The sequence below is a fragment of the Aquila chrysaetos genome, chromosome 5 (assembly GCF_900496995.4).
Source record: "Aquila chrysaetos chrysaetos chromosome 5, bAquChr1.4, whole genome shotgun sequence".
Lineage (NCBI taxonomy): Eukaryota > Metazoa > Chordata > Aves > Accipitriformes > Accipitridae > Aquila > Aquila chrysaetos.
In genome coordinates this window covers 55,336,604-55,363,826 of record NC_044008.1, presented here as the reverse complement: position 1 = coordinate 55,363,826, position 27,223 = coordinate 55,336,604, and the positions used below count along the sequence as shown (strand labels likewise).

At 39.2% G+C, this 27,223-nt stretch overlaps 1 protein-coding gene across 7 annotated transcripts in view; it reads right to left on the bottom strand.

Moving 5' to 3' along the window:
- The window catches only part of MCTP2 (multiple C2 and transmembrane domain containing 2), a 125,219-nt gene that overhangs the window by 9,623 nt on the left and 88,373 nt on the right, over nucleotides 1-27,223 (bottom strand). For all 7 annotated transcript variants that reach the window (XM_030016039.2, XM_030016040.2, XM_041123868.1 and 4 more), the window contains 3 exons: nucleotides 15,216-15,338; nucleotides 12,302-12,343; nucleotides 1,141-1,250 (listed from right to left, as the gene is read on the bottom strand). In XM_030016039.2, the coding sequence (XP_029871899.1) occupies nucleotides 1,141-1,250; nucleotides 12,302-12,343; nucleotides 15,216-15,338 (275 nt within the window). The remainder of the gene's footprint in view (nucleotides 1-1,140; nucleotides 1,251-12,301; nucleotides 12,344-15,215; nucleotides 15,339-27,223) is intronic.

Here is a 27,223-nt window from a genome sequence, read left to right as displayed (position 1 = left end):
AAATAGCAAAACAGCTCAATTCAATTAAATTATTAAAACTCCCTATGATTGTATAACTAGAGTGACAGACGGAAACTGTAGCACAATTCAGTCTGTCACTTACAGAAAAACTTTGGTGGCAATTTTTTAATGGTACATCACTGTTGAGTTACAATGGAATTCTTCTGAAATTACATCGCGCATCCACATTAATACTCAAAGTGTTCTTTAAGACCATTGTTACCAAAATGAATACAAGAATTAATAGTGTTTAAGCGCTCTGAGTCTTCCTGCCATGCAGCTGGGCAGAACAGTGCCCTGTTCATAGACTGGAATACATCTTTGGGCCACTTCCACCCCAGCTGGGGTGTCCGGCGTGGAACCACAGCACATGCGTTTGCTGTATTTTTAGCTTGAACCCAGCTCCTCAGTAGAGTGGTTTGATCACAAACCATCACTTTGTGTTCAAAACAGAAAACAATGTGGGTCAATTAAGCTCCAATACAGATTGGGTTATAAAAGTTTGTTGTGTTTGTGTGGGGAATTTTTTTTTAGGCTCTTCACCTCTCTCTTTTGTAAGGTCAGGAATACCCTATCTGCCTCCCTTTGCAAACAGACCCGGAACCCCCCCTCCGGGCTTCCTCATAGCACCAGCAGGAAGCAGACAGCTCTAAATGGTGGAGAGAAGAACATCAATGCGTTGGGCAGGGAAATAAGTGATTGGTAACCCCCGTAACCAGGCCAGGGAGGGCATGGGAAAGGCAACACCAACCATCAATTCCTACCTACTTTCTGTGAAGGAAATTAAAGGAAATACCTGATACTTCTGTGCCCGCATCTTCAAGCAGTATTTTCCCTTGTGTGGCATCATGACTCCCTACCCCATCACAGACAGACAAGACCAGAAATCTGGGCAAATGGGTGAATGTGAGAGCTACATCAGCAGAGCACATGGCTTCTCCCCTTCTCTATACTTTGGAAAGATTTGTGGAGTAAAGGACTCCATGAGAAGAAGGAACAGTGGTAGGACTGGCTAGGCTCTCCTGCTGCACCTTGCAGTCATTTTTCACATTTCACAGAAGAAATTCTCTCCACCTTAATCCTCCTCCTGGCTCTGCTTCACTGCAAATCATGGCTAAGCAAGAAAAAATTATCACTTACTTTTTAATCCTCTCTCCAAATGATGCTATTTCTTCTAGGATGCTTTGAACAGCTATGATGATCTCTTGGACCATGTGGATTCTATCAATTAAACCCTTTTTCTCAGATTCCTAACAGAAAAAAGGAAAACCAAAACTTTTTATACATTCAGTATTTGTTAACACGTTCATGTGAAGAAAGTAAGACTCCCACTACTGCTGATGCATCCATGAACTCAGGTATTATCAATGAAGGAAGGAAAGAACACACACCCTGGGTTTACCACATACAATTAACATGAAGGCATATAGTTCCCTATATTTTCTTACTTTTCCTCAGCACATGGGCAGAGGTTTCTACATCTTCTAACACAAAACGACTGCAGGATCTCAAACCAGGCTTTCACTGAAGAACCCAGCTGCATGCCAAACCAGAAGAGACGCTGAGCACCCCTGAGTCCAGCTGACCTGCAGGAGAGTGCTGGGTGCTCAGTGCTTCTCAAGAACAAGAATATTCTTGTACAGAACTTCTGAATGTCACTTTTCTGAGCTTTGTAAGCTCCCAACAGCCATGCTGTTTTCTGTATATAAATTAGCAGCAAGACAGTGAATGGAACATTTTTTTGAACATTTTGTATACAGAGACCTATTCTTTTACTGGGGGCGGGGGGGAGAATCAAAGGAAAAAATGTCATTTTCCTTTTACAGCAGCCATCTCACAACTTCATTTCTTACTGCTTATTTTAGGCAACAACATTACAGGACATTACTACACATGTGCAGAAATAAAAAGGAAGCACAGAATGAATTAAAAATCAAAATGACTTAAATCAGCCTTGGAAATCAGTATACAATTATCAGCATTCAGCATTTCTTTGCCAGCAATCTAACACACATACAGGCATGCAAATTGGTGTGGTTGTAGATATTCTAGCAAGAAATCAGCAAAACATTCACTTATTACAAAATGCAGAGCCCTGGACACTGATTTTACATCACATTTAGACTCTCCAAAATCAGCCCAATTTAGAAAAAAGACATTTTAAGTTGTGTTTTAACCAGCCAGTGCCCAGAGAGGGGAGATGCTGGTAAAATGCACATTGCAGCCATGTTCTCTGCGGTCCTCAGCAGCCGGGGCAGGGAAGAGGGTGGGTGGGAGTAAGCAAGGGCCAGAGACACTCGGATCAACACTGCTGCAGTTCTGCTTCTGTGTTGTGAACCCACGTTATTCTTCCATGCAGGAGAGAGGGTCAGAGGCTACTTAAAGTCACACTGGGCCAGAGAGGTGAAGGCTCATTGCTACAGCCTTTTGGCATTACTGTGCTGTGAGAGGGTTTGCATGCATCTAAGACAGGGCACTGCACTACATCGTTGTGTGCTGGAATAACATGAACCATCCTTGGATGCTGAGATGCAGACATGACAGTACAGACCTTGTAACCCTCTGTATTACTTACTGCCCATTTCTCTTCACAGTAATTTTTGAGTTTAAAAAGCCAGCCAAAACCACCATGGAGTTATCAAGCTCCAGTCATTTGAATATTTGCCTTTAGGTTGCAAGTGAGTGCACAATGAATAGAAGCAGCATTTTAAATAATCACACATTTGGGTGTGAAAATGAGTATTTTTACATTAATAAAACAACCAACAAAAATGAAACCCTTGGGGTGTGAAATAACCCCAGAACAAAATAAATAAATAAATAGTCAGTTTATGTGAAAATAGCACCAAAAAGTCATTTTCACACAACTCCAGTTATAACCTTGTTAGGCTCGAATGTAAATGACACATTAAGATTATATTTAACTATTCACTCACTAGAAGGGTGCAATGGTCCCTTAGCCATAGTTGGCTTTTTTGCACCAAACTTGGAAGTAGATAGCTGGGGAGCAGTCCATAGAGAACCAGCCAGTGGGTATTTCATTCCATCCAAATTCGGACAGAGGGGTCAAGAAACCACTTTAGATAAAGTGATATTCCAGGGCAAGCCTACTCTTGCTACCCAGACCTGCAAGGAAAATCATCTGTCAGCTCTATCTGCATCATGCTGACTTCATTTACACGTCTTCGATTGAGCTTAGAAATGTGGTTATAATGCAGTTTATCCAATACAACATAACTTCTGCTGCAGCCACCAACCAGACTAAGAAAATAAAACAGAAACTACCAGTTCCTAGGATATAATGACAATTGCATGCATATTGTTATCTAGCATGCATGCTAAAATCACCCCTAGACAATGGTGTTTTCAACTTATAATACAAAATATGCCCAACCAAGGAAAAGGCAGAGACAGACTGGGATTAGAAAGCCTTGTAAAGGAAATCAGTTACTAGAGAGTAAAATAGGCTAGCAACTGCTCTTGCAGTATGCACTGCAATATGTGTGCAGAATCATTTGAAAATCCTGGAAATTTGTCAACGCCTTTTCTTTGTTATTAGTGTTTTGTTCTGGAAACCTGCAGTCTAAACACATCTACAGGATGATTAGGTCATTGGTTAAGCAAGAAAGAAGCAGACAAATGAAGGACAACAAACAGGATTTTCCAAATTATTTAGGTTTTGGAGTGCTGTTTATGCTTTCTGAAGTCAGTACCTCACAAAACATTGTCAGAAGCAGTAAGAGAGTTCATAGTCCATCTAGATGACAGTCACTGGTCCGTATTTATTAGTAAATGGGCAACTGTCATACAGAAAGCTATATTTGAATGTTACCATATTTGTGGAAGATGTAAAAAATAGTCTTAAATACATCTTCCACTAAACACACTTTCCCATCTGTGCAAGGTCCCACCGCACAGGTAATTTTTCTCCATCCTCCTCAGGTATCATACCTTTCTGATTTCTTTTAGACTCAATATATTATGCTGCTTGAAAACAGGATTTAGATACCCATGGTTCAAAAATCACAGCTCAGAAGCTTTGGCTTGAATTAAAAATAAAACATCCTGCCTGTTTCTGGCATTTTTCTCCTAAAACCGGTCGTGAAACTTCCATTCCTTCAAGCCTTTTTCTTCTTTATTTCTTAGCTGATTACAGCACTGTGGGTGGACCAAAACTAGTCTTCAGCCTCTGGGAAAGAATTAACTCCCTCAAAATGAGTTTACAACTGAGAATTAATTATATAATCAGTGTGTTACTACAAATCTTCCTTGCATATCCTGATTTAAGAAACCTTCATTTCTACATTAATTGCCTGAACAAAAAACACAGAAGGGGTCTTACAAAAGATTAAGCATGTCAGGGGAAGGAAAAAAAAAAAAAAACCCACCAAAAACCAACACCCAGCAAATTCAGAAATTAAGTCTTTTGCATCCAGCTTACGTACTTCAGCTTAAATTTGTAAAGGAAGACACCACACCTCTGCCGTACTGAATGAAAGGTGCTTCTAGATTTTTCTATTTCTGAAATACGTAACAGTTAATACACAGGATATGTAAGTGCACTCAAAGGGTTACTATAGCTCTGTGATCTTCCTTCCCTTCCCTACAATGTTATGCTGCTCCCAGACATTCAGGGACAGTTGCAAAAGAAACCATCACGCAACCACAAAACTGAGGTACTTCCAATGCCAAAGACTTTAAAAGTGCATGAAATATGGGGCAGGCCGGGAGAGGACGTTTCCAGCAGTAACATGGCCATTCACGATGAGTGAGCGACAATTGTCAGAGCTAGGCTTGCAAGGGAAAATCATAAGAGCCATGGAGGAAGAGACTGAAGGCAAAAATTATCAACTGTCTGCTCTGCAACAAAGACAAAATAACGCTAGTTTCTGCTTGTGCTCTAGCAAAGCATCCGCTACTGAATTGAAAACTTGGATGGTGGAGATCTTCTAACTTCTTGTGAACATTTGTTTCAAAGATTAATAGCTTTCATCTTTACAAAAAGCTGTTCCCTATTTTTTAAATCTATCCTTCAGATATTTTTCTTCTGGATACATCCAAACCAGCAAGCAACACTCCAATGTTGCCCGCTAAGTGTATTTCTGATGCATACTGCAAATATCGTATGCACACAACTAAAAACTTGGGCTTGAAGCCACAAGCAAGTTCTAAATACTTGCTCACTTGGATTTTGTATAAAACACTCGCACAAAAAGAAATCTTGAATGCGACTTTCAAACAAGTGGTATTCATCAGCAGATTTTTGGCATGCCAAGGGAAACTCAATATATTAACTTGAGGAACACTTGGGGGCAAGGATGAGGAAAAGGGGAGGAGAAAAAAATAAATAGGGATTAATGCAAAAGGAGGAAGAAAACAGGATACAGACAACTAAGTCAGGAATGAAAATCTTGCATATCTTCAGGAATTTAAAGAGTTAGTCTGCCTAGCCCTGGGCTGGCCTAACTTTCAAGATTAGCTTTTTTACAGTAGCTATCTCATTATGCCACTGCTGCTACCAGCACATTAGGGTAACGTTTTACCAGGATTTATCCCATGTACCGGATATGAATTCCACAGTGTATTAGCAACAAACAAGACTGACGGAAAGAAGAAAGAAAGGAAAAAAGCTCAGGCATGCATGCCTTTTTGCTCCACTATTATTCTGGGGGGTTTTTTGGTTTGTTTTTTGGTTTTTGTTTTTTGTTTTTTTTTTTTTTTACAAAAAACCCCATGCTGTAGTTATTTAGAGAAAAGCAAACTTAGCCAAAGTGGGATTTAACTTGCAGCTTGCTCTGCGCTAGGCTACAAAACTCTGACCTTACCGGTGTCCAGCAAAACCTGTGCCAAACAATATCTTAAGGCCAAAATACTTGTAGATGAAGAACTTCTGAAATCAAAAAGATTTTATTGGGTATAAACAGCAGACCACTGGCCTCTATTGTCTGCAGGGAACACTTCACCAACAGCTTCAGTCTAGCAGCAGAATGAAGCTCTTGTGGGAGGTGGTAGCCATGGAGTGACAGACAGTCTCTTGGTAGCTAAAATGAATTCCAGGCAGAGCTTTGAAAATAGTCACCACAGCAACCTTGAACTGGATCCTGCCTTCGGTGGGAGCCAAAGGCGGCTGAAACAAACCCAGCAATCTGCCTTGCTGAGTCACCGTCTTGCCCTGTGCTGCAATGTCTGCTGCGTGTCAAGGAGGGCTTCTCGGCACTTCCAGGAGGACGGGTACCCAGAGAGGATAGCTGCCAAACTCTGAGCAATTGCCTCGTGCAGTCCTGAAACTGTGCATCACAGGATTTTTTTGTTTATTAACACCATGCTGCAAATGTGCCTGCCTGGCTGTGGAAATTTAGCGAATCTGAGTGTACTTGAAATAATTACCAAATAGAGGAAATGCAACACATACAGGTCAATTTATGCTCTCAGTTAAAAAGGTGTGAAATCTGGAATAATTCCACCAGAGCCAATAGAATCACTTCAGACTGATATGAAGGAGAGCACCATCGGCCTTAAAAGGACACATTTTAAAAGCAATGGCACATCATCCTACAGCTAAGGCTGGGGCAACACTGGCTAAAAGGCAGAAGATGACCACTTCACGCCTTGTTCAGCAATGCTTACACTTTCTTTGCTTACATTAGACGAATTTCATCTGTGCAGAGGACCGGCAAAAGTCTCCTAAGCCCAAGCCAAGAAACAGTTACGTGGAGAGGCTTAGGTTGCTTTCTCTCTGCACAGCCGTGAAATGCAGGGTGTTTAAGGGGCACTTTCTGTACTTGCTCACGTTTTCATAGACATGTAAAGTAACCCAAAGTCTGGTGGTATTGCTACAAGTTTTAAAGTAATGCTGGTAGTCACAACAGAACAAAACACCATTCAGGTGAGGAACATGTGCGTAAGAAGCAACAAAAGAGAAGCCTGAATGGAGATAAAAAGTCATCAGTCATCTTTCATTTAAAAAAGGGAAGGGGAAAGAAAACAACTTCGGTAAAAATAAGCGCTTTCTCCTGGAAATACACGAGACCTAAGAACAATCGCATGGTGATTAGACTTAAACTACTGGATCATCATCTATAATCTAGGTAATGATCTTTAGCAATTCGGGGTACGGGAGAAAGACCTATTCACATATCTGACCAATTCAAAATAAATTTTAACAACATTTTAAATAGTTGGAATTTTTAAGGGACAAGAACTCCCTGAGGTTTATGAGCTCGGCCCAGTGACCTGCCTAGTGCTACTTAATATTTCTCCAGAGATTTAGAAAAGTTACAGTGTTGGCTTATCTACCTCCAGGGCAAGAGGGAGAATTTTAGATTGCCATAAGGCTGCTAAGGTTTCTATGTAAGGAAAGCCATACCACAGTCCCCAGTATATCTAAAAGTCCTCTGCAAGTCCTTCCTTTCAACTCCTCTCTCCTATCCCTCCTAAACCTACAAATGCATGGGTCATGATGCTGAAGCAAGGATTGTGCCAATTTATGGGATGCCTACGGAAAAAAGCAGTACTAAACAATGCTGGGGTGTAAATAAGAAATAACAGACCATATATCTTCCTGTTTCTTGTACACAGGAGGCTCCCAAGCAAAGAGCGAAGCACAACCAGACCAACGCCTGCACTGTGTCTTAACCAGAAGTTGATTAGGTTAATAAGAAGCTTGGAGAAAACTTACAGAAGCTATAATTGTGTCTTAAGTGATACCTGGAAACTTGTATTACGCTTTAGTCAAGACGGTTGCAAGACCAGATGCTTATGTGTGCTTAGAAGTGTCCCACCCTCCAGCTTTGCACTGAGCATAGCTCAGGCAAGTAGCAGAATCTGTCCCTTAGGCTTCTCCATCACTAACGTATTCATGGTCTGTGCTCATTAGGAAGCAGTGAGAGAGAAGCTACAAAGAGCCAACCGAAGGAAGAACAGCAATTTAAGGGAGTCCACGTCTACACAAGCATACACCTTGTGGGGGTTTTTAGGACACGATCTTGCCCATAATTTTGTGGAGAAGGTGGGTGCTCCTTTTTAGTCTGAACTTACCCTGTGTATCATGGGGTATTTTCAAGTCTTTACCATCATTTCTCTTCAGCAACCTTAATGGGAGATGTTGAAATATTATATTGCAATTGTTGTATTGAAGAGAAAAAGAAAAACTAATGAAATTATTTATACTTCTAGGGAAGAAAACAATGAGATGATATTGTCTTGAATGACCTTTCCTAAGTATGGGGATATAGCATCTTACACAATAGACTCTTGGTTCATGTTTCAATTACTGACCTTTACTGTGGAGAAAATTAATGCAATTTTCATCGTAATCCACCCGTACAAATAAGATCCATACGGAAGGTTTCCACATGCTGAATCTAACTCAAATGGAAAATGTCAGCTGTTTGCTACTGGATGAATTTGACTTTAATTTGTTCAGCTGGAGTCTTTCTGAATTGTGTTCATGAAACTTTGTATATTTTTGGTACCTATTTTTGACAGAGAATTTCCTACATTAGAAACATTGGATTTTTCTTCTTTGGGGATTTTTTCCCACTTTTCTTTTTTCCAATACATGAGATACTAAACATTTCTTGGAAGTTGCCAAATAATTTGGCTTAAAGCCACAGTGTCATCTGATCCTTCCCTATTGCATCCCACTAGCCAAGCAGGGCTATGCTGGCTCACCACCGGATACAAACCCTCAAAGGAAAAAAAAAAAGCAGGAATTGTTGATTTAGTTTTGCCTCTGATTTTCTTTTGAATCAGTTACCAGACCTGGCAATAGTAGTAATTTAAGTTTTGTCTGTTTTGGAAGAGATGCAATCTTTTATCCAGACAACATAAGATCATGAGAAGACTCCAAGACTCTTTCCAGCCGGGTGCTATGATACACTCATTCAACAGGATAACTGCTTGCTCTTGAAGCTCTACAGTCATTGTCAAAAAAGAAAAAAAAAAAAAAAAAAGTAAAATAAATAGAAATGGTCAACAATCAGACAACTTACACTGAGCTGCATGTAACTTGTCTATACCTTTACTGACAGGCAAAAGATATTTCGGTGATGTAATTTTAAAACAATCCTTATTCAGACAGCCTGACAGACCCCAGAGCTGACACGATGCAGCCTGAACTCCATGTCCAAGATGGCACAAATCCGAGAAGGCATTCATCCACTGAACAAATTGTGCCAAAGGGACAGAGCTCTCTTATCTTTTACAGTCCTCCATGCTGGTATTTGGGGAGGGGAGAGGGGAAAAGAAAGGGGGAGCTGGCAATTAAGCCCTGTCATTTAAGACAGATAGTTTAGGTGGAGGGAGTTAATCTGCTCTTGGGTTTTTGAACTAAGTGTCTGTGTATTTATAATTTGTAAACAGTTCATCTCTTAGAGGGTGTGTTACAATTCCCAGAAGCATGGTCTGTTATGTCTGACATGCAGCAGAACCCAGAAAGGCTATGTGTGCAAGTATTTTGATACAGAATGATGATAGGAAGCAGAAATGGTGACCTCGTATACCACAACCCAACTAGCAGATTTCGACTTTAGGAGCTCTTGTATTAGGGAGGGGAAAAAAAAAAAATACACAGACTTCTTTTTAAAGTATAGTTGTCTGTTTAAATGTTGACATTGCCATGAGATAATGTCATAAAATTACATTTTTCTTACACTCCCTAGAGAGCATTGGCCACCCTCAGACTTGGAAAAGCCACTTAGAATAACCTAATGTACTTAAAGATGCAAGTCATCAGAATGCAAGCATAGTCCATCACTGACGCAAAGGTTATATACTCAGGACAGGACAAAGACATTAAAGCAACGCTGCACAGCACTTGACATGGGACACATGTAGTGGCTGGCAATTCTCTCTCCTGGTAATTCTGTGTCAGAATTCCATAGGCCCATAACACTAGTATATCAATTAATAAAAGTTATGAATTATTATTGCTGTAATGTTGGGATATAAAGTGTTACCTTGATGAGAAAGCCTACTGGAGCTGTCTACTGTGAGTAGCTTTAGCCAACGCTACCAGCTCTCCATTTCAAACAGTCGCTGTGCAAGCATGAAATGGAGATAGAGGCAACGCTGGTTACAAAATGGTAGGGACAAATCATCAGCAGCTCAACATTGACTCTCAAGAGTTTTCACAAACCTGCATAATTAGTTAAATGAAACCACGAAAGAGAATGACAGTGAAGTTGTTTAGATGGGGGGGCTGGCGGGGGAAGTGTGTGGCAAAAATGCAGTGGTTAGATCCATAGTTAAGTGACCCCGCTGTATTTATAGAGAAAACCAAAGTCACTGTGGTTAAATCTAGGGTAAATGTAACCTAGAATATTTTGGCTTTGCAGCAATGAATCTGTTGCACAGCACAGGAAACAGAGGATTAAATACCTATTTAATACATTTCTACTTTTTTTTTCCACCTCAGCACTTGCAAATGAAAAAGACGACTATTAAAAACCAAGAAAGTAAATGGGATTGGTTCCAGCGAATAAGTTACACCTTTAGGGATCACACGAATAAGATGCAGGGTCAATGTTTACATGTGTCTAGCCTCGGGTACCCACAAAATAGAAATTACAGACTTCTAGAGATACACACTATTCCTTTGAAAAAGATGCAACTTCCATTTAGCAATTTCTGATGAGTTCCAGACATTGGTCCACTTAGTTGACCAATTTTACGATGCAAAGAGTGAATTATAAATGAGAACATTTAAACAATTATTGTGTGTTGCAAGAAACCTGTAATTCATAGGATCATAAAATGGTTTGGGTTGGAAGGGACCTTAAAGATCACCTAGTTCCAATCCCCCTGTCATGGGCAGGGACATCTTCCACTAGACCAGGTTGCTCAAAGCCCCCGTCCAGCCTGGCCTTGAACACTGCCAGGGATGGGGCATCCACAACTTCTCTGGGCAACCTGTTCCACTGCCTCACCACCCTCACAGTAAAGAATTTCTTCCATATATCTAATCTAAATCTACCCTCTTTCAGTTTAAAACCGTTACCCTTTGTTCTATCACTATATGCCCTTGTAAAAAGTTCTTCTCTGGCTTCCCTGCAGCCCCCCTTTAGGTACTGGCAGGCTGCTATAAGGTCTCACTGGAGCCTTCTCTTCTCCAGGCTGAACAACCCCAACTCTCTCAGCCTGTCCTCATAGGAGAGGTGCTCCAGCCCTCTGATCATCTTCAACTAGATTGTCTAAAATCCACTTTATAACTTTGACAGATTTCTGGTTGCTCATTAAAATACAACCACCACAGAAGAGCAGGTTAAATTTAAATAACTATTCCCATCAATTAGTCTGCTGAGCTTCAATTCTAGTGTCTCTGACTGAAAAGAGTTAAGGTGCACTTGCTAACTGTGGTATTGATTTACTTCTCAATGATCAACAATTTCACTGTAACACTCTTAAAACATAGAATATTCAAGAAGAGTCTTATTAACTTCGCATGCAATTTGAAAGTTTCACATTGCCTTGTGAACATTTTCTTCCTAACAGCTAATGTTCCTTTGCATGCTGTTGCTCGTTAAATAATTCCTCACCTTTTAGCTTTTAAGTATTTATAGATTATCAGATCCTCCTTCACTTACTTATGTTTTTTCAAGCTGTATACATTAAGTTCTCTTAATCTTTCTTCAAATGTCATGCCCTCTAATCCTTTTATCATTTGTCACTGGTTTGATAAACTTGGAAAAAAAAATCCAATGAATTTTTCATAGTGAGAAGAATAAGTAAGTATGCTCCAATAAAAATAAAAAACAGGCCTTGCCAATTTCAATTCTTTCTACATTTCAGCCGATGAACTAAAACCATTTTTTTCCCAGGCTCTGAAAGAAATGTTGAGAAAATTCTAACCAGTCCTCTACAAATCACACCAGTTCTGGCCTACATAAATGGAAATGCCAAATCATTTGGGGAAAGCCATTAGTACAGAATGTCATCCAACACTCAAAATGGAAGTGACGGAGGATTTTACATACTCATGCATGTCTTTGCACCTCATCCACCCATACACATACCTATAAATGCACATACATGAACAAGTGCCTGTTATGATTTTAAGCACTAACTGGGGACTGCTCAGATTCCATTAATGTTCAGAAGTCTCGCGTAGGCAACACCGCTATGGAATGTTACATAAACCAATCTTTTCATACTTTCAAATTTGCCAGTCAGCAAACTGGTAACAATTGTTTTCCCAGTTAATACAGATAATAAACAAAAATCTCATGGAGATAGGATGGTGGGGTTTTGCTCTCCTACGTTCCTTCTGATTCTAGCTAACACAATTGTGAGACATGCTTACCTTATCATCTTCATCCTCATCTTCATCCAACCCCATAAGCTCCTGCAAAAGCAGATGTCCATATTACAAAACACTAAGCTTATTTTTCAGTAACAGCCAATATTCAAAAGCTTCTGATACTCCCACAACGTTTCATTATACAGTTTTCTCCCACTTCTATTGCAAGTCATCAAAAAACCTACCACTTTCACCTTTCAGAAATAATGTTTTGTATTCAAGGACTTCTTTTTTTTTTTTTTTTTTTTTTGTAATATCCTGAACAAAGTATGCAATACCCCATACAAATTTTAAGTCTAAATAAAGCATTAGTGGCTGTGTCCAGTAGTTTGAAGGCAACAAGCTTTCAAATTCATTGCTGACTTTTACTGTCTGTAAACAGCTTTGTTCTTAGTCTGACAAATGAACCAGCCGGTATGTCAAGGCTGAGGACTCTATACTCAACTTGTTCCATCCTCACTGCTACAATGACTGTTCCCTCCCTTTAGGGCCATTACTGAAACATTAGACTTCAGAAAATACATTAGTATGAACATAATCAATCTCACAAATCACAGTCGGATTTTTATGCAGCATTATTTGCTCCCTTTAACTGCTATGCTGACAGGTAGGGGAGAAAACAAAAGACTTGGCTAAAGCTTGAAATTAGGAGCACTTTGCTTTCAATTCAGGTATTTAATAAGCCGAGCCTTTAACAGGGCCCTCAAGTTTTTCTTGGTTACTTAACAGGTACATTTGAATCAGTGTACTACAAGTTTAAATACAGCAAACATGCAAAGAATGTGAAGACTTACAATCAAAAGATGTTTTGGATTTGGGTTTTGGGGGTGGGTGTTTTTGTTTTGTTTTAGGGTTGTTGTTTTTTTTTCTTGGGTTCCCTCCCCCCCACCCCGAAAAGTAGTTGCATCTAGTATGCAGAAGATACTGAGAGCTCAGATACCCACATTTACTCTTTGGCTCTCTGGAATACCCTGAGCAGCTGAATTAACACTGATTGTGGTTTACATTTCTATAGAAGCTCCCCATCTGTAAATCATAAACCATTTTGCCAATATTCACGAATTTAGCCTCCTGGCAACTGGATCATGCGTACATGGTTAATACTGTTATTTCCATTTTATAGCACAGAAATCAGAGAGAATTTGGGGTCCACTTTTGCAAAGACTGTTGCTCGCATTCCTCTATATACACGAAAAGTGCATGCTGGCAGAGAAAAAAGAAAGTGCATGTGCAGCCAAGGTCTGAAGAAGCAAAAAATAAATAAATGACTGTGTAAAAAGCATCGGTATTTTGAAAAAAACCTTTTTTCATATGCAGGACAGATGTGACTAGGGGTAGCACCTGATTGTCTATTTTTGACCTACAGATGGTTAGAATCATAGACACACATAAAAAAGAAATCAGGTAATATTAAAGGCATTTTGACTACTTGTTCCATATGATCCCAATCCTGCAAAGCACTTAGGCAGATGTGTAACTTTGCTTATGCAAAATGCACCCCTGAATTTCACAGCATCGCATGCTTACAGTTTGTGTATTAGGAAAAGGGCCAACTTTCTGATGGATCTTTCTTCAGTATTACTACAATTAACCTGTATTTTCAGATATAGCATTTCTGTAGTATCCACTTAAATGATGTACTGCTCAGTTTTGATGACTTATGTGAGACTCCCCTCACTTGAACATGCAACAAATTCATGACAGGATGAGTGATGGGTGCTGAAAGGTATTCTCTGTGTATTTCTTCCTGGCTAAGTTACTATTTTATACCACCTTTTGCATTAAAAACAAAAACATCTGTTTGCCTAGGATTCTCTCACATGAGAAGTTCTCATTTTCTTGATGAAATAAAGTAGTCACTGAAGACACACAATATCTTTTTACGTTATTCTGGACTTGGATGAAATTGGAGAAAAGCATTTCTTTTACCATTTGTTTTCAAATCAAGTCTATGTCCTAGTCTGGATAATGCAACTTTCCGTATTTTTAAACGATCCTTCCACTTGGGAACGGACAAAAACTGAACTAGGAGCAGCTTTTCTTGCTAAAACTAATAAACCAGCTATTGACCTTTTTCATTCTAGGATATTATTTCTTTGTATGGAATCCACTTGACTTGTTTGGGTAACGGTATTCTTCATGAGTACAAGTGTCAATTGCCTTTTTATCAAAATTTAGAAGGAAGCTATAATTCAGCCTGTATTTCATTACTGTGCTTATTACACATTTAAAAGCAGAGTATTATGGACATCCATGAATTTGCTCTCATTTCTAACTGTAATTACCGTTGTTATGTAAGTAAAGACAGTGGGCAACATCAAACAGCATTTCATACCCTAACAGTAGCACTTTGCCACACATGTTCTTATTATTTTTATATTTAAATCTTTTCCGAGTTAAAAAACTGAAGGCTACATTTCCGTGGAAAAAATAAAAAAGCATTTGTCATTTAAAAGTGAGGCGTGGGGGGGATGAATAAGGGCTTCTTAAAGTCTCGGATCACAGGACAAGGTTTAAAAACAACTAACTTCTCTTTCAGCTTCTATTGACTTTCCTGTTCTGCGAATCATGAATCATCAGTGTGATGCAAAGTCTAAGAGCAGTAGGGGCATGGGTTTTAGGAACTTGTCACTTTGTAAGTCTTTCTTAATTTAATTTAGTTACAAACCTTTGTAGTTATTTAGTAAGTGAAATCCCCCTCCTACACACTCTTATCGTCTTCTCCTACTACTCTGAATGGTTTATTGCTTGAATTGAATCATGAAAATTGAGAGGGTTGAGGTTTCTTCTCAGTAACTTCAAAATAAAAATGCTGTTTAGCTACACAACTAGCTTAATACCATTAAAATGCATGACATTTTGCTCAAGGGCAAATGCAAGCTGGGGCTGCCAGAAACATTACTGCCACTTTACTTGCCTGGGCATCTTGGGTGTTGTTGACCTTCCCTGTTGTGACGAGGGAGAAGTTGTATGCAAAAAGCACCAGCAGAGCCAGGGGCACCATGTACAGTTCCACGCTCCAGACGGTGACCACAAATACCTGGGAGAAAAAAAGCAGCAGAAGGGAATACATACAAGTGTTTAAAGAGAAAGATATTTAAGAAGGCCTTTCAGTCATTATCCCTATGTACATTCATCCTTGAATCTCTGTTAACCTCATTCATGTTATTTTTTTTGGCTAAGAAAATCTGCTCGCAAAGCATGCTCTCTTTCTATTCTGTTGGAATCCATTAGGCTGCCATTTGTTAGCTTCTCCTCCTCTATTTCTGGTGAAGTACAAGGCCACAACATAAGGTTAGTCCGAAGGCTTTATTCACTCCTTCCTGGGACCCCCTCAAGCCTGAAAGCCTTTTGTCCTTAGTGCTAGTGAATAACAGACCCACTTAAGAGGTAAACCTGCTCCACTTCATCAAACCCTAATTGCCAGGGGGTCTTTCACAAGGCTAGAGGAGAGTTTCTTCTTCTTGTGCAACAGGAGCCATCCAGCTCCCTTGTCACTCCACAGGGGATGATCAGCAAATGCATCTTCACCGTTAATCCACCTATGTTCTCAGCATAGCAGCACAGGGAAAGGACCATCACCTTCCAGGAGGCAAGCCTCTAGATTGCATGTGCTGCGTTATTTTGGAAAGGGATCCAGTAAGCCTATACTCCAATCTCACAACCTTGCCATTTTTTAGCACAGCTTATTCTGATTTCACTGGCCGGTTGGAGTCTTTCTGCCCAGAAACGGTATGAGTTCATGTGTTTGGAGTGGTATCTGACAAAATCCACTAATAGCAAAACCAGACGCCAAAATTTGAAGTTCTGTTTTGCAAACTGGATTGGCAAATCACGTAACTAATGTGATGGGGATTTAAAAATTACTTAGGATTTTTTAAAAAAATTATACCAAGCCAAACTGCAGCCTATCTTACAAGTACCAATGATACCTGAACGGACTGCAAACTTGGAGTGGTTGGCAACGCAAAGTTAATAAACTAAATCCAGAACTGCCATAAAATGCATGTTGTGATCCCATTTCCTTTTCTACTCACACATAGTGTTTCCAGGAGAACTGCCTAATGCTGGTAGTAACTTGAAGCTATTCTAAACAATCTCCTTTAAAGACAAGGCACAAACACATTTATCTGATTTTTCCTCCCCCAAAGAAACCTGGAATGATCAGAAACAAAAGATCATGTTTTTAGAATAATACAGGTAGGTGAAAATGAGTCGGATCCAGTTAATATACCTCAAACTGCAACCAAAGGGAAAACTCTATGGGTGATCAGAAAGCTAAATCTCTACCTCCCTTCATTCTTGGCCCATCAGACGCTACATATAAAGGCAACGCTGGCACTTACAAAATGGGATATTTATGGCAATGTATTTTGTGTTATGGACCTGAAAGTCTAACCACACTGTACCAAAGAAGCACTTCCCACTGCATTTAGTGGGGTGAGAATTTATACCCCTACAAAACAGCAGCTGTTGTAACTTTTAAACAAAAAGACTTGTCTGACATTAGACAAATGGCCAGTTAATATCTACCAGGGGCCAAACATAAACCAAGAAAAAATGACTGTATCCATAACCCTGCCCAAACAGCAGTTGCATTTTCTGGAGTGAACCTGATTTTATGTTAGCTGTTGCTATGCAAGGAATTAGACTGTTATCCTGTTCTTGGCATTTGTAGGCCAGTAAAACAATCTTTGAGATATATTCATTTATAAAGTGGGCTGACCTCCAGACAATATATCCCCATGCTATTGATTTGCAGCATAGGATTTGGGTTTCTTTTTTTTTTTTTTTCTTTTTGATCCTGCTTTTCAACATACTAAAAAATTAGAAGTGATAATGATTCCAACAGTCACATTTCATATGTAAGCAAGGTAGCAGAAACACAAGAATCCTGGCCAAGAAGGTATGGTACTTGATCTGTCTTACAGGAGTCTTGCATGGCTTTGGTTAATGAAGACTTCAAAAACTGTGATGTTCCAAGCTAAAAAGTCTTCCATAAATGAAAAGTTCTAAGCTGAACAAGTTCCTCTGAAGCTAATCCAACTCCCTTGGATGAATCTCTACTTGCTTTGTAAGACAAAGTAAAGGTGATACCAGCTTCCGTCCTACCTCGAATGTCACTCTAAAGAACAAGGACCTGTTATTGTAGATATCTGTATGGGTATCTATCTCAGTTATATATAGATAGATAAAAACAGACACACACATATAAATATACCTCTGATCCTTATGTAAACTCCTTCATGGAAATTCATACTGCCAGGTATTAATTTAAAACATTTGCTTCAGCCTGTTGGAGGAGGTTGCATTTACGTCATCTCCCTGGGGTATTAGCAAACCCATTCTTCTCTTAACACAGCAAAAAGACTCTACCAGCAGTCAGCTAGGCAAAGTCCTACAGGAGTCAATGAAGCTCTTGAAGAACCTCTCTTCATTCATTCAATTGCAGGACTTGAACCAATTTTAGTGCATCTGTCACCATCCTATATGAACATCACTCTGCTCAGTTGCAAGTATAATACAACCTTGCAATCACAGGTCATTTAGGCAAGATACAAAATCAAGACCTTGGTGATTTTAGATCCAACAGTACATTTTGTGTATCATTAAGTTTCAGACCTTAAATAAAACTTAAAACTTAATTACAAAATCTCACTGTAGTCTCAATTGATAGCTGAGGCATACTGTCGCTTCCTTTCTAATGCTGATTAATCAGTTGCTGAGTTATAACTCAGGCAGAGATGCTTTGATAGAGCTCCCACATCTCCTTAAGAAGACTTGCTTTACAGCTACAGCCGCAGTAAAGAGAACTTTCATTACTGTGACACAATGCAGACACAAGACAAATTGATTTAGCTATTCAGAAATTATTTAGCCTTGGAGGTATGGGAAATGATTGCTGTGAATATACAGTACATAATAAAAGTTCAGAGGGTGCTTATAAAGCGAATAGAAATATTTTTGCATTCTAACAGCCTTTTGAGTAGTTCCGCAGCACCAGTTTTCAAAGCAGTTCCCAAACAGGCCAATGTCCTATTTTATCAACTCTCATGCGGGTCCCTGACACTGACTACAGCATCAGCAGCCCTGTGATATAGACACCCACTCCTCAAATTACAAGGTTCTCAATCATGCATATTTTTATTTTCTCCCCAGTGATACCTAATGCCTGGGAGAAGCTCCTGCATTACCCTCCCCAAATTATTTTCTTAGCAATACTTTTTGCCACAACTCGAGAACGGTTCAGCTGCGCACGTATATAATGGCTATTGCAAGGAACAATATCTTTCTGATTTCTTGTAATCCCCAGTCTGTCTTTTGCCTAATACATAGACTGGTAAGGGAAGTCATTAACATGTTCAGATCACTTGCTCAATAACACAGAAGTCAGGGACAGAAACCACACTTTTTTCGATGTTTCACACCATCATTAGACCAAGTTCTGTCAGACATAATCCATTACATCATTGATACCTTTTCTACTGGGCTTCATACTGTGCATGAGAGAAGTTAAAAGGACAGTAGCCAACTTCTAAAATAAAAGTCAAACAAGTGGGAGCTAGCTTTCTGCATTGCTTCTTTTAATGCAATTTGAGAGTATAAAAGCCTATTATAGAACTGAGCAATTTAATTCACAGCATTATAAAACAATGATCAAAATAGAAACAGAAATGGGATAGACATGTCTAGAGGGAAAAAAAGGAGAAAAAAAAAGATCTCTTGAAACTAATATTTAGACTAGAGTTCTACCTAGAAGAGAATGGCAATATCACAGCCTTGGAGAAAGGACCACTTGATTTCAGCTGATTAATGTGTTGCTATTTCAAAGGGCCTAATAACTACAAGTTAAAGCTCTGGAGGTTTGGAAGCCGTTTCATCTGAAAATCATTGAAGAGGGGTCCAACTGTTCCTGTCAAGAAGCATGGAGTTTGAACAACCATGAGAGTGGCCCTTTTGACAGCAGTACAAAAGATGAGAGAAGGCAGTCTCAACTGAAAGTAAAAACAAACCCTTAGAAACACGTTTCAAATCTGGTTTTTCTGCCCCTCTGGTTCCAATTTAGGATCTGACTATTAAGAACAGATTTTAGACGGGTGTCTACTAAAGTATGCCCATAAAACATTTGTCACCAGCAAACCCACAGTCATGGGATAGAACAGTTTTAAGAGGTTTAGAAACCTAGGATTTTCTGTGTAATTTTTCTACACAGTAATTATAATTTTTTTAACACTAAAAAGCAGGCTCTTTTCGACCTGCTAAGTCTTTGTGGAGAAGTAAAAGATACTGTGTTGTGTGACAGAATTCCTGGAAAACAACAGTGATGGGAGAAGTAAAGGGATACAGTCCATCAGATGGAAAAAATAAAAGTGAAAGGAGATTAAATGCATGCAAGGAACCTACGGTAAAAGGTTATTTTCTCAGCCAGTGTAGGCTCCAATGCTAATGAAATGCCTCATCAGCGGAGCTGTGAAAAATATTATTTGAAACTCCAAGTTTCAAAACCACACACAATTTAACCAAACTCTAAACTACTAACAGCTTCGTCAAAAGTTTCCTTGCAATTTATAAGGACGGTCCGTGCAATTCACGAAGCCAGGAGAAAAACTTGAGCTGATACTGCTGTGAATGTCCATGTTTTGCACTAAACCAAAACACTGATTTTGATCTGAGACACAAAGACATGCTCCCCTTTATTTACAGGGGAGAGGAATTACGTATTTTTAACTTATCTCTGGGTTATGTAGTCTTAAGTCGCCATGTATGCACAAATGGACTCTATAAAAAAGAAGAAATTTCTGCAGCTATATATTCAGGGACAAACTCTCTAGCATTTTTTTTTTTTAAGCTTTCAGTCCCTCTGCCCCAAACAAAATACAGGATATTAGCCAATAATGTAAGATACTGGCTCCCCAAAAGGGCACTCGAATCCCTTGGAGGCAATAAGCCTGTCGACAACAAATTATTTCTGACAGATACTTATTCCTGCCCTTAGAAAGGAAGAGTAAAAGAGTAGAGGAGAGAATGAACACACTCACACAGAGCAGTACATTCGTGCATATGTGTGTATATATCTGTATAAACGGAGGCATCTCTTCAGATACAGACAACATGGATGCAGGAACACGGTGGTGCTGAGCCCACACTAACAAAAATCAGGGTACATGGTGTGGGCTCAGCCTGATGTGAGTGCAGTAATAAGGCTTGCGCTCTTGGGCTGGCTTGTGCATTGGACTAGTGAGAATATTAAAAAAAGAAGCCTATTAAAATTATGGAAATTAGTCTAATACAGCCCCACCTCAGGGCATGGCAAATAAAGGTTGAGGCAGTACATAGCACGTATTTCCCACTAAAGGCCCTCTCCCTAAGATTTTTTTTTTCTTTTTTAAGAACAGATTCTCTTCCATAGATGCATTCCATTATGGCTCTTACTAATACTCTCCTTCCTGCATCCATGTGATGCTCTCTCACCGTGCCATGGCCAGCTGAGAGTGCTCCTGTGCCACTTCATAACCACCAAGCTGGAGCTCAAGGAGGGGTCGGCTGTGAGCAGAGTTGCTCCCTCATTGCAATGCAGTAACAAAAAATGTGGCAGGAAGAGAAATTATACTTAAATAAACCAGCACTGTCAGAAGAAACCCATTTACTTTAGATTCAATTTGCTTTTTTGTGTCCCCAGCAAAAGAACGCAGAGCATCTCAACAGCAGTATGAAACGTGCATTGTATTGAACAGTGATGACCAAAATCAAAAATGACCTGAAGGAATAGAGGTCTTTAAATATTTATGCCACATTACAAATTATCTCTGCATTGCTCCACACAACAGCGTACAACTTACTAATTTTTTTAAGGGCATATCACAGGCAAAAAGCTTAGCTCTTCTACACAAGTGCTCTGTTGCAAGTGCAAGCACAATTGGACTCTAAAAACAGACACACCGAAAAAATCCATCTAAACACCCCAAAGCCGAAGCAAAACATCAAATTGTGCCCCAAAATAACTCAGTCTGTATTACACGCATGACTGCACAGAATTGACAAATAGGAATAAAGGATATGTTTGTGCAATTGGCTACCATGTAGATCTACCTGATTTTTTTTTCAGAAGATGCTTTGGGTAACAGAAAAAATGTGGCCAGGTTTACCCACCTCAGTTGCCTCAGTTGTCTGTGTAGGCTAAATGACACAGCTGCAAAGCCATGTCCTGCTGCCGTACCCACGTGTCCCATCTCTGCTTGTCCCAGCTGCAGCTTGCTGAGAAAGTGGCCCAGGGTGAGGTTAAGGGGGGGAAAAACCTGAGACACCCAACCTGTGCTTGACAATTTACATTACTTGTGAGGATGCAACAAGGAAAAGGAGTGATAGAATAAAGCCTTCAAAGAATAGGAACTGTGGTCATCAGGGCCACAATTTTAACGCCAGTCTGAACGTTCAAAAGAAAAGAAAAACCCCAATGTCCCCCACTCCCAACAAAATAAGACATAAAACAATCCCCCACTCCCAACAAAATAAGACATAAAACAATCAACAAAAAAATCCCTGAAGAACATACGAAAAATCTCATACTGTTTAAGTCAATATGTGTTAGGGCCTTTTTATCACTGGTTTAGGCATTTCAGGGGGATCTCATTTTCTTTGCTGCTGCTAGGGAGTAGAAACTCATTTGTGTTTTAAATGAAAGCTGTGATGCATGTGCAATCACAGGACTCTAAGAAATGGCGCTGTAAGAAAAAGCATGTTATTCTGCAAAAGTCATAGCGAAATCAGAAAAGTTGACAATATTACAGTCTGTTCTGCCCCATCCTCTTGGGACACTGTCATCGGTAACTTCATCAGGGAAGGTTGGGATGCTACACTTAAGACTGCAAACACTTACGAAACATCTGCACTCTGATCCTGAATTACTTTTGTCATTAACATGTTCAATGGATCTATTCTTTATTCATAACAATGTCTGGAATCAGAAGGAGATAAACAACAAGAAAATAAAATCAAACTAAGTAAAAAGTGAAGGTTTTCCTTTATTTTGGTTATTTTGGTTACATTAATGAGATTAGCCAGCCTAGGAAATTAAAATCAAGATCCTTAGAGATCTTTCTTTAATGAGGGGTCAGGGAAGAGCCTCTTGGTTCAAGTTTATTTCACTGAACTTATGGCCTGTTAAGTTTATATGTAAGTTAAGATTTATACATTGCATTCCAGCTATTGGAAGATTGTCAAATTGGTCTGTGTGGATGATAATTTTCAACCCAAAAGGGTGCGTGTCTGGGGTTGTCGTCTTTGTCCTTTAAGACACATACGTTCAGACCCCAAAGCCTAACAGCCCACTGCATGTCTAATGGGGTGCCTCCATACAGTTTTCTTGAGGCTGCTACTTCTTCTTTATCCCTAACCCCAAAAGAGGTTAATCAAAACAAAACCAACTACAACAACACAAGTTTTGGGTTCTATATTTATGTACGTACAACAGTTTTAGGGTAAAAGATTTCAAATCCTTTTAGGCTGCAGACACTGAAGAAATAGCTGTTTGCTGGCGTGCTGACTGGTCTAATTTTTCCCTCATGTTTTTATCTAACATATTTTACATTTCCTGTGCCAAGTAAAATACAGTTAAGACCCTCAAGCAATAAAGCTTAAAATTGAAAAAACAGGGAAAAAAATATTACAAGAGTTTTCTATCTTTTGGGGTAATCTGCTGGGAGTAGGTCAGGGGAATAAATCTGCATGTTATTTCTAAAGGGGCAACTATCACAGACAAAGGCAATGGGGGAAGATCCTAAAACAAAGGGGGGTGGCATGCCAAAAAAAATTAAAAAAATCTGTTGTTTTATATCGCAGCTAAATTAAATGGTCATTTTTATCTCTAATGTTTTGGTTTGTTTATCAGCAGGGTCATAGTTTTGGAATTACTCTCATACAGAAAGTTATGATCTATTTGCAGGGAAGGCAGGCATTATGCAAGTTAAAAGCCTGATCTTATAGTAAATAATTCTTCCAAAAAGTGTCAGAAAAAAATATCTGTGCTATTTAAAAGGAGGCAAAAATGTAGGTTAATTTTATTTATTCTGGATAAGGTGAACACCTTAAAAGGGTCATGAAAAAATTTATCATTGGCTAAGCTGATAAATGTCCACTTACTTTGGAGACATATTTGTTAACATTGTGAGAAACAGCAGCAGTGAGGGTCAGATGGTGACGTAATTGTACAGTGAGTAGGAAGACTATTTGGTGGAAGTGTTCTTTAACTTCGGGCTCTCAACAGAGGGTTACAATTGGTAGCAAATGGGAGGCATAAACGATATGTTTAAACTACTTTAATGACTTCCTCCTTCACATTCATAGTGTATATTAGAGCTGAATGAGTAAAGGAAAATGGGCTCTCTAATAAAGCAAGTATGTTTGATTAGACTTAATTCAGTATTCAGTGGCAGGAGGATCGCACATAAGGTTACTTTCCTGGCAGTCTCTAGCTATGGCATAAAAAAAAAAAAATTAAAAATCAGGTTGCAGTAAACCCACCAAAATGAGAAATAGGTGCTTGTACACACTAATGCTGCAAAACTGTCCAGTACACCCTTTTCCAAAACCTCCAGTCCTAAAGAAATGTTTCCAGTCTAAAACAGAGCAGAAGGGGCAAAAAAATTAAATTAAAAAAATTTAAAATTAAAAAAATCCCAGTGAACCCAGATCACAAAACCAGAAATCTAAAAACACCTATGAAGCACATATAAAGCAGTAAGATGACATCCTTTCAGGCAAAGAATTTCAGATTATTCTCTTTCCTTACGCTGTACATGGGATTCCCTACCAGAGCCCTGTGCCGGAGCCCAGAAGGTCTCTTTATCTACCTGAGACCCATTTCCCACAGTCAAGAGGAGAGCAAAAATTGCAATTGAACCCCAGCCCTCCCCACACCTGTCACACACAGTGGACACCAAGAACAGTGAGAGTGATTACAACACACTTAAACACAATTTCAGCAGGTTCATAATCTGCAGTGTGACAAAATTGCTGCATTACAGAACAAATGCATGAAGATGACTGGGAGACTCACTGTAATTGTACCATAAATATGTTACTATTGTAAGCTAGCTACAACAGCAGCAACACAAAAAAATCCTAAGTATTGACAGCATGACTATGTAATAGAGAATTTCCACTAGCAGACCTATAGCATCTTGCTTTCCAAAATACAGAACAATCTAAAAAAAAAGTTGCAAGACTCTTGCAATTTCAGGCAGCTGTTCGGGTAAAACTAAAGCCAGAAGATTGTTTATTTTAATAAAGCTATTATATGTGCAGCTCCAAATTAGGAATGGCAGGAGACTAGGGGATGCCTAAACCATCACCACCTGTTTGCCCTGAAAATCAATTAAAGTCACACTATCACAGCAATCCCTTCTTAGCTAATAAAAGTTATACAGCTTCAACATGCAACTTTAGGTGCTTTGTGGGAATGTGCCTGAAATCTAAATCCTTAGTCTCACATTACTTTGATACTAAACACAACTCTGAACTAACCACTGTAAACCTTGCCTTTTGGGGGTTGGGGAAGGTGTTAAGGAAAAAGAGATCCCAAACTGCTGTTTTGATGCAGTGGATTGAACTAATATTCAGTAAATTCTAACAATCTAGCCAAGAACATTATATAGAGTTTTAAGTAGGAAAAACTGAAGTCCTTTATGACACATGCCTGTTCAACATATTCTGTGCTGCAGAACAGATCCAACTTTACAAGTTGAAAGCAAGGGCAGTAGAGACATCCCAAGTGTTTTAGTAATTAAACGAATATGCATAATGAACCATATGCCCAAAGGGCCTGTTCTTCATGTGGGCCAGATTTTTGTTTGAATTTTTAATTTTTATATACAGATGAAACATTTCATGTAATATAGCAACAGTGCAAAGGAACATGCTATGCAGGAAGGGAAGGAGGAACTACCCACGTGAGAATGATCAGAATACACTTGATGAATTCTGCTCCTCAATTTCCGATTCAGAGCCAAGAGGGCTTTTTTTAAAGGGAAAAAAAAAAAGAAAAAAAAAGAAAAAAATTCCTTTTCTGCTTTGAACAGCTGTATTAGTCATCTGCTCAGAGTCTAGAAAAGGGGCATTAAATATATGTATATTTATATAGGTCATATTTATACATTTATATGTGTGAAATGGATTGTATACACCAACAACATTTAGATGCTGCAAGACTAGCAAAAACACAGACACTATCTCAGATTAAAAAGCTTCTGATCCACCAGAAAAAAATAACTACAGGACAGCTCTCTGTTTGGCAGGACCTGTTGTGTTACATGAGCTGCAGGGAAACAGGGAACACTCACATCTGTTTGTGAAACAGGAATGGTCATTTTTAAAAAGATGGGTCAAATTCCACTCTCGTTACAATAATGTTACCCTACTGTCAATGTTAGGATACCATGGCCTTGTTGCAGAAACATTAAGTCTTCCAAATTCTCTCAGGGTTGAACTGTGCCTCTCCTTTCTCAATAACATTCACCCTTTTTCATCTCTTGCTCTTAAAGTGCTTTTCCAAGCAAAGGAAGCATCCTTTGCAAACATAAGCCACTACAACAGGTTAGTCTTCTAAACCAGCAACAAAACTATTTGGTGCTTCAAACTGATTTTCAAATAGCTAGATTACACAATAACAATCTGGTTCTTTTAAGTGGTTCTGATCCATTGGACAAATTTCTATTTTGCTTTGTAAAACCAGTGACGGGGGTCAGGTACTTGCCAGTGTGGATATGCTGGTTAAGCAGCATAAAAAACTTTCCTGCATGAGCTTTACCAGATTTCTGAGTCATTTTTTTATCCATGATTTAGGCTCTGTGAACCAAGGGAAATCAAATCCTCGTCAGACTTAGTGAGGGAAAAGAAAATTTGGGGGTAAATAGCAAAGAGTGCCTCACAGTAGCTCAGACTTAGCGCTGCCCTTAGATAAATAAGCAGTATGACATCCAACAGCAGTGCCTGTTACGTTCACCGGCTCGGTACCACAGAGATGAGATGGGGACACACCAGCCGTGCTATAAGGGATGCAGACAATAATGTGATCCACTTCAGAATTAAAAGGGTGACTTTTCATCAAACTCAGTGAGTTAAACTTTTCATGGGACTTTGGGAGTTCCCATCACCAAATGTAAATGGCATGGCACATAAGAGCGATCTGGTCACCAACCCTTAAAATATTTAAAAGCTGAAATAATGTAGTTGTAAAATAATGGCATTCGTTGCTCTCAGTCCTAATTCAGGGTTCATGCTTTTGACATGGCCTGGTTTACGTGATCTAGTGGTCTCTGCGGAAAGACAGATAAACTTCAACGGCTGTCAGAAGACAAAAATTGACAAGGAGCATCACCTTTCCTGACTGTTTAAATCCTTTAAGGAAGTGTTGGAGCAATTAGAGAGGGAGTCTAATCTTTGCAGAGTGCATTAACACTCTCCGACCTCCCAGACAATAGATCAGACCTCAGACACATAATGCTTCCCTAAGGCTTTTTAACCAGAGCATTTGATCTCATAGTCACTCTGTATGCATTACTATAGGTATCAGTGTGTAAGACAGTATTCGTTGGGCACTAAAGGACCGCTATCTCTGCTAGTATTCATACAACTTTGAAAATACAAAGCAGGAAAGCCATTGCAATGCATGCTGCTACAGATGTACTACTTCCCAGGGGAAAAAAAAAAAAAAAAAAAAAAAAAAAAGAAAGGAAAGAAAAAAATTAAAACAAGCCAGAGTAGCTCTGCAAAATGTCTTCATTTTTATTAATCTCATATTTCCTTTCTACCGCCACTGTTTATTTCCCAGCTTTGGAATATAAATCTATTTTTAAAAAAGCACAGATTAGTTTTTTATTCATAGAAACTGTTGTCTAATAATAATTTCAAAATATTTCATTTCTTAAC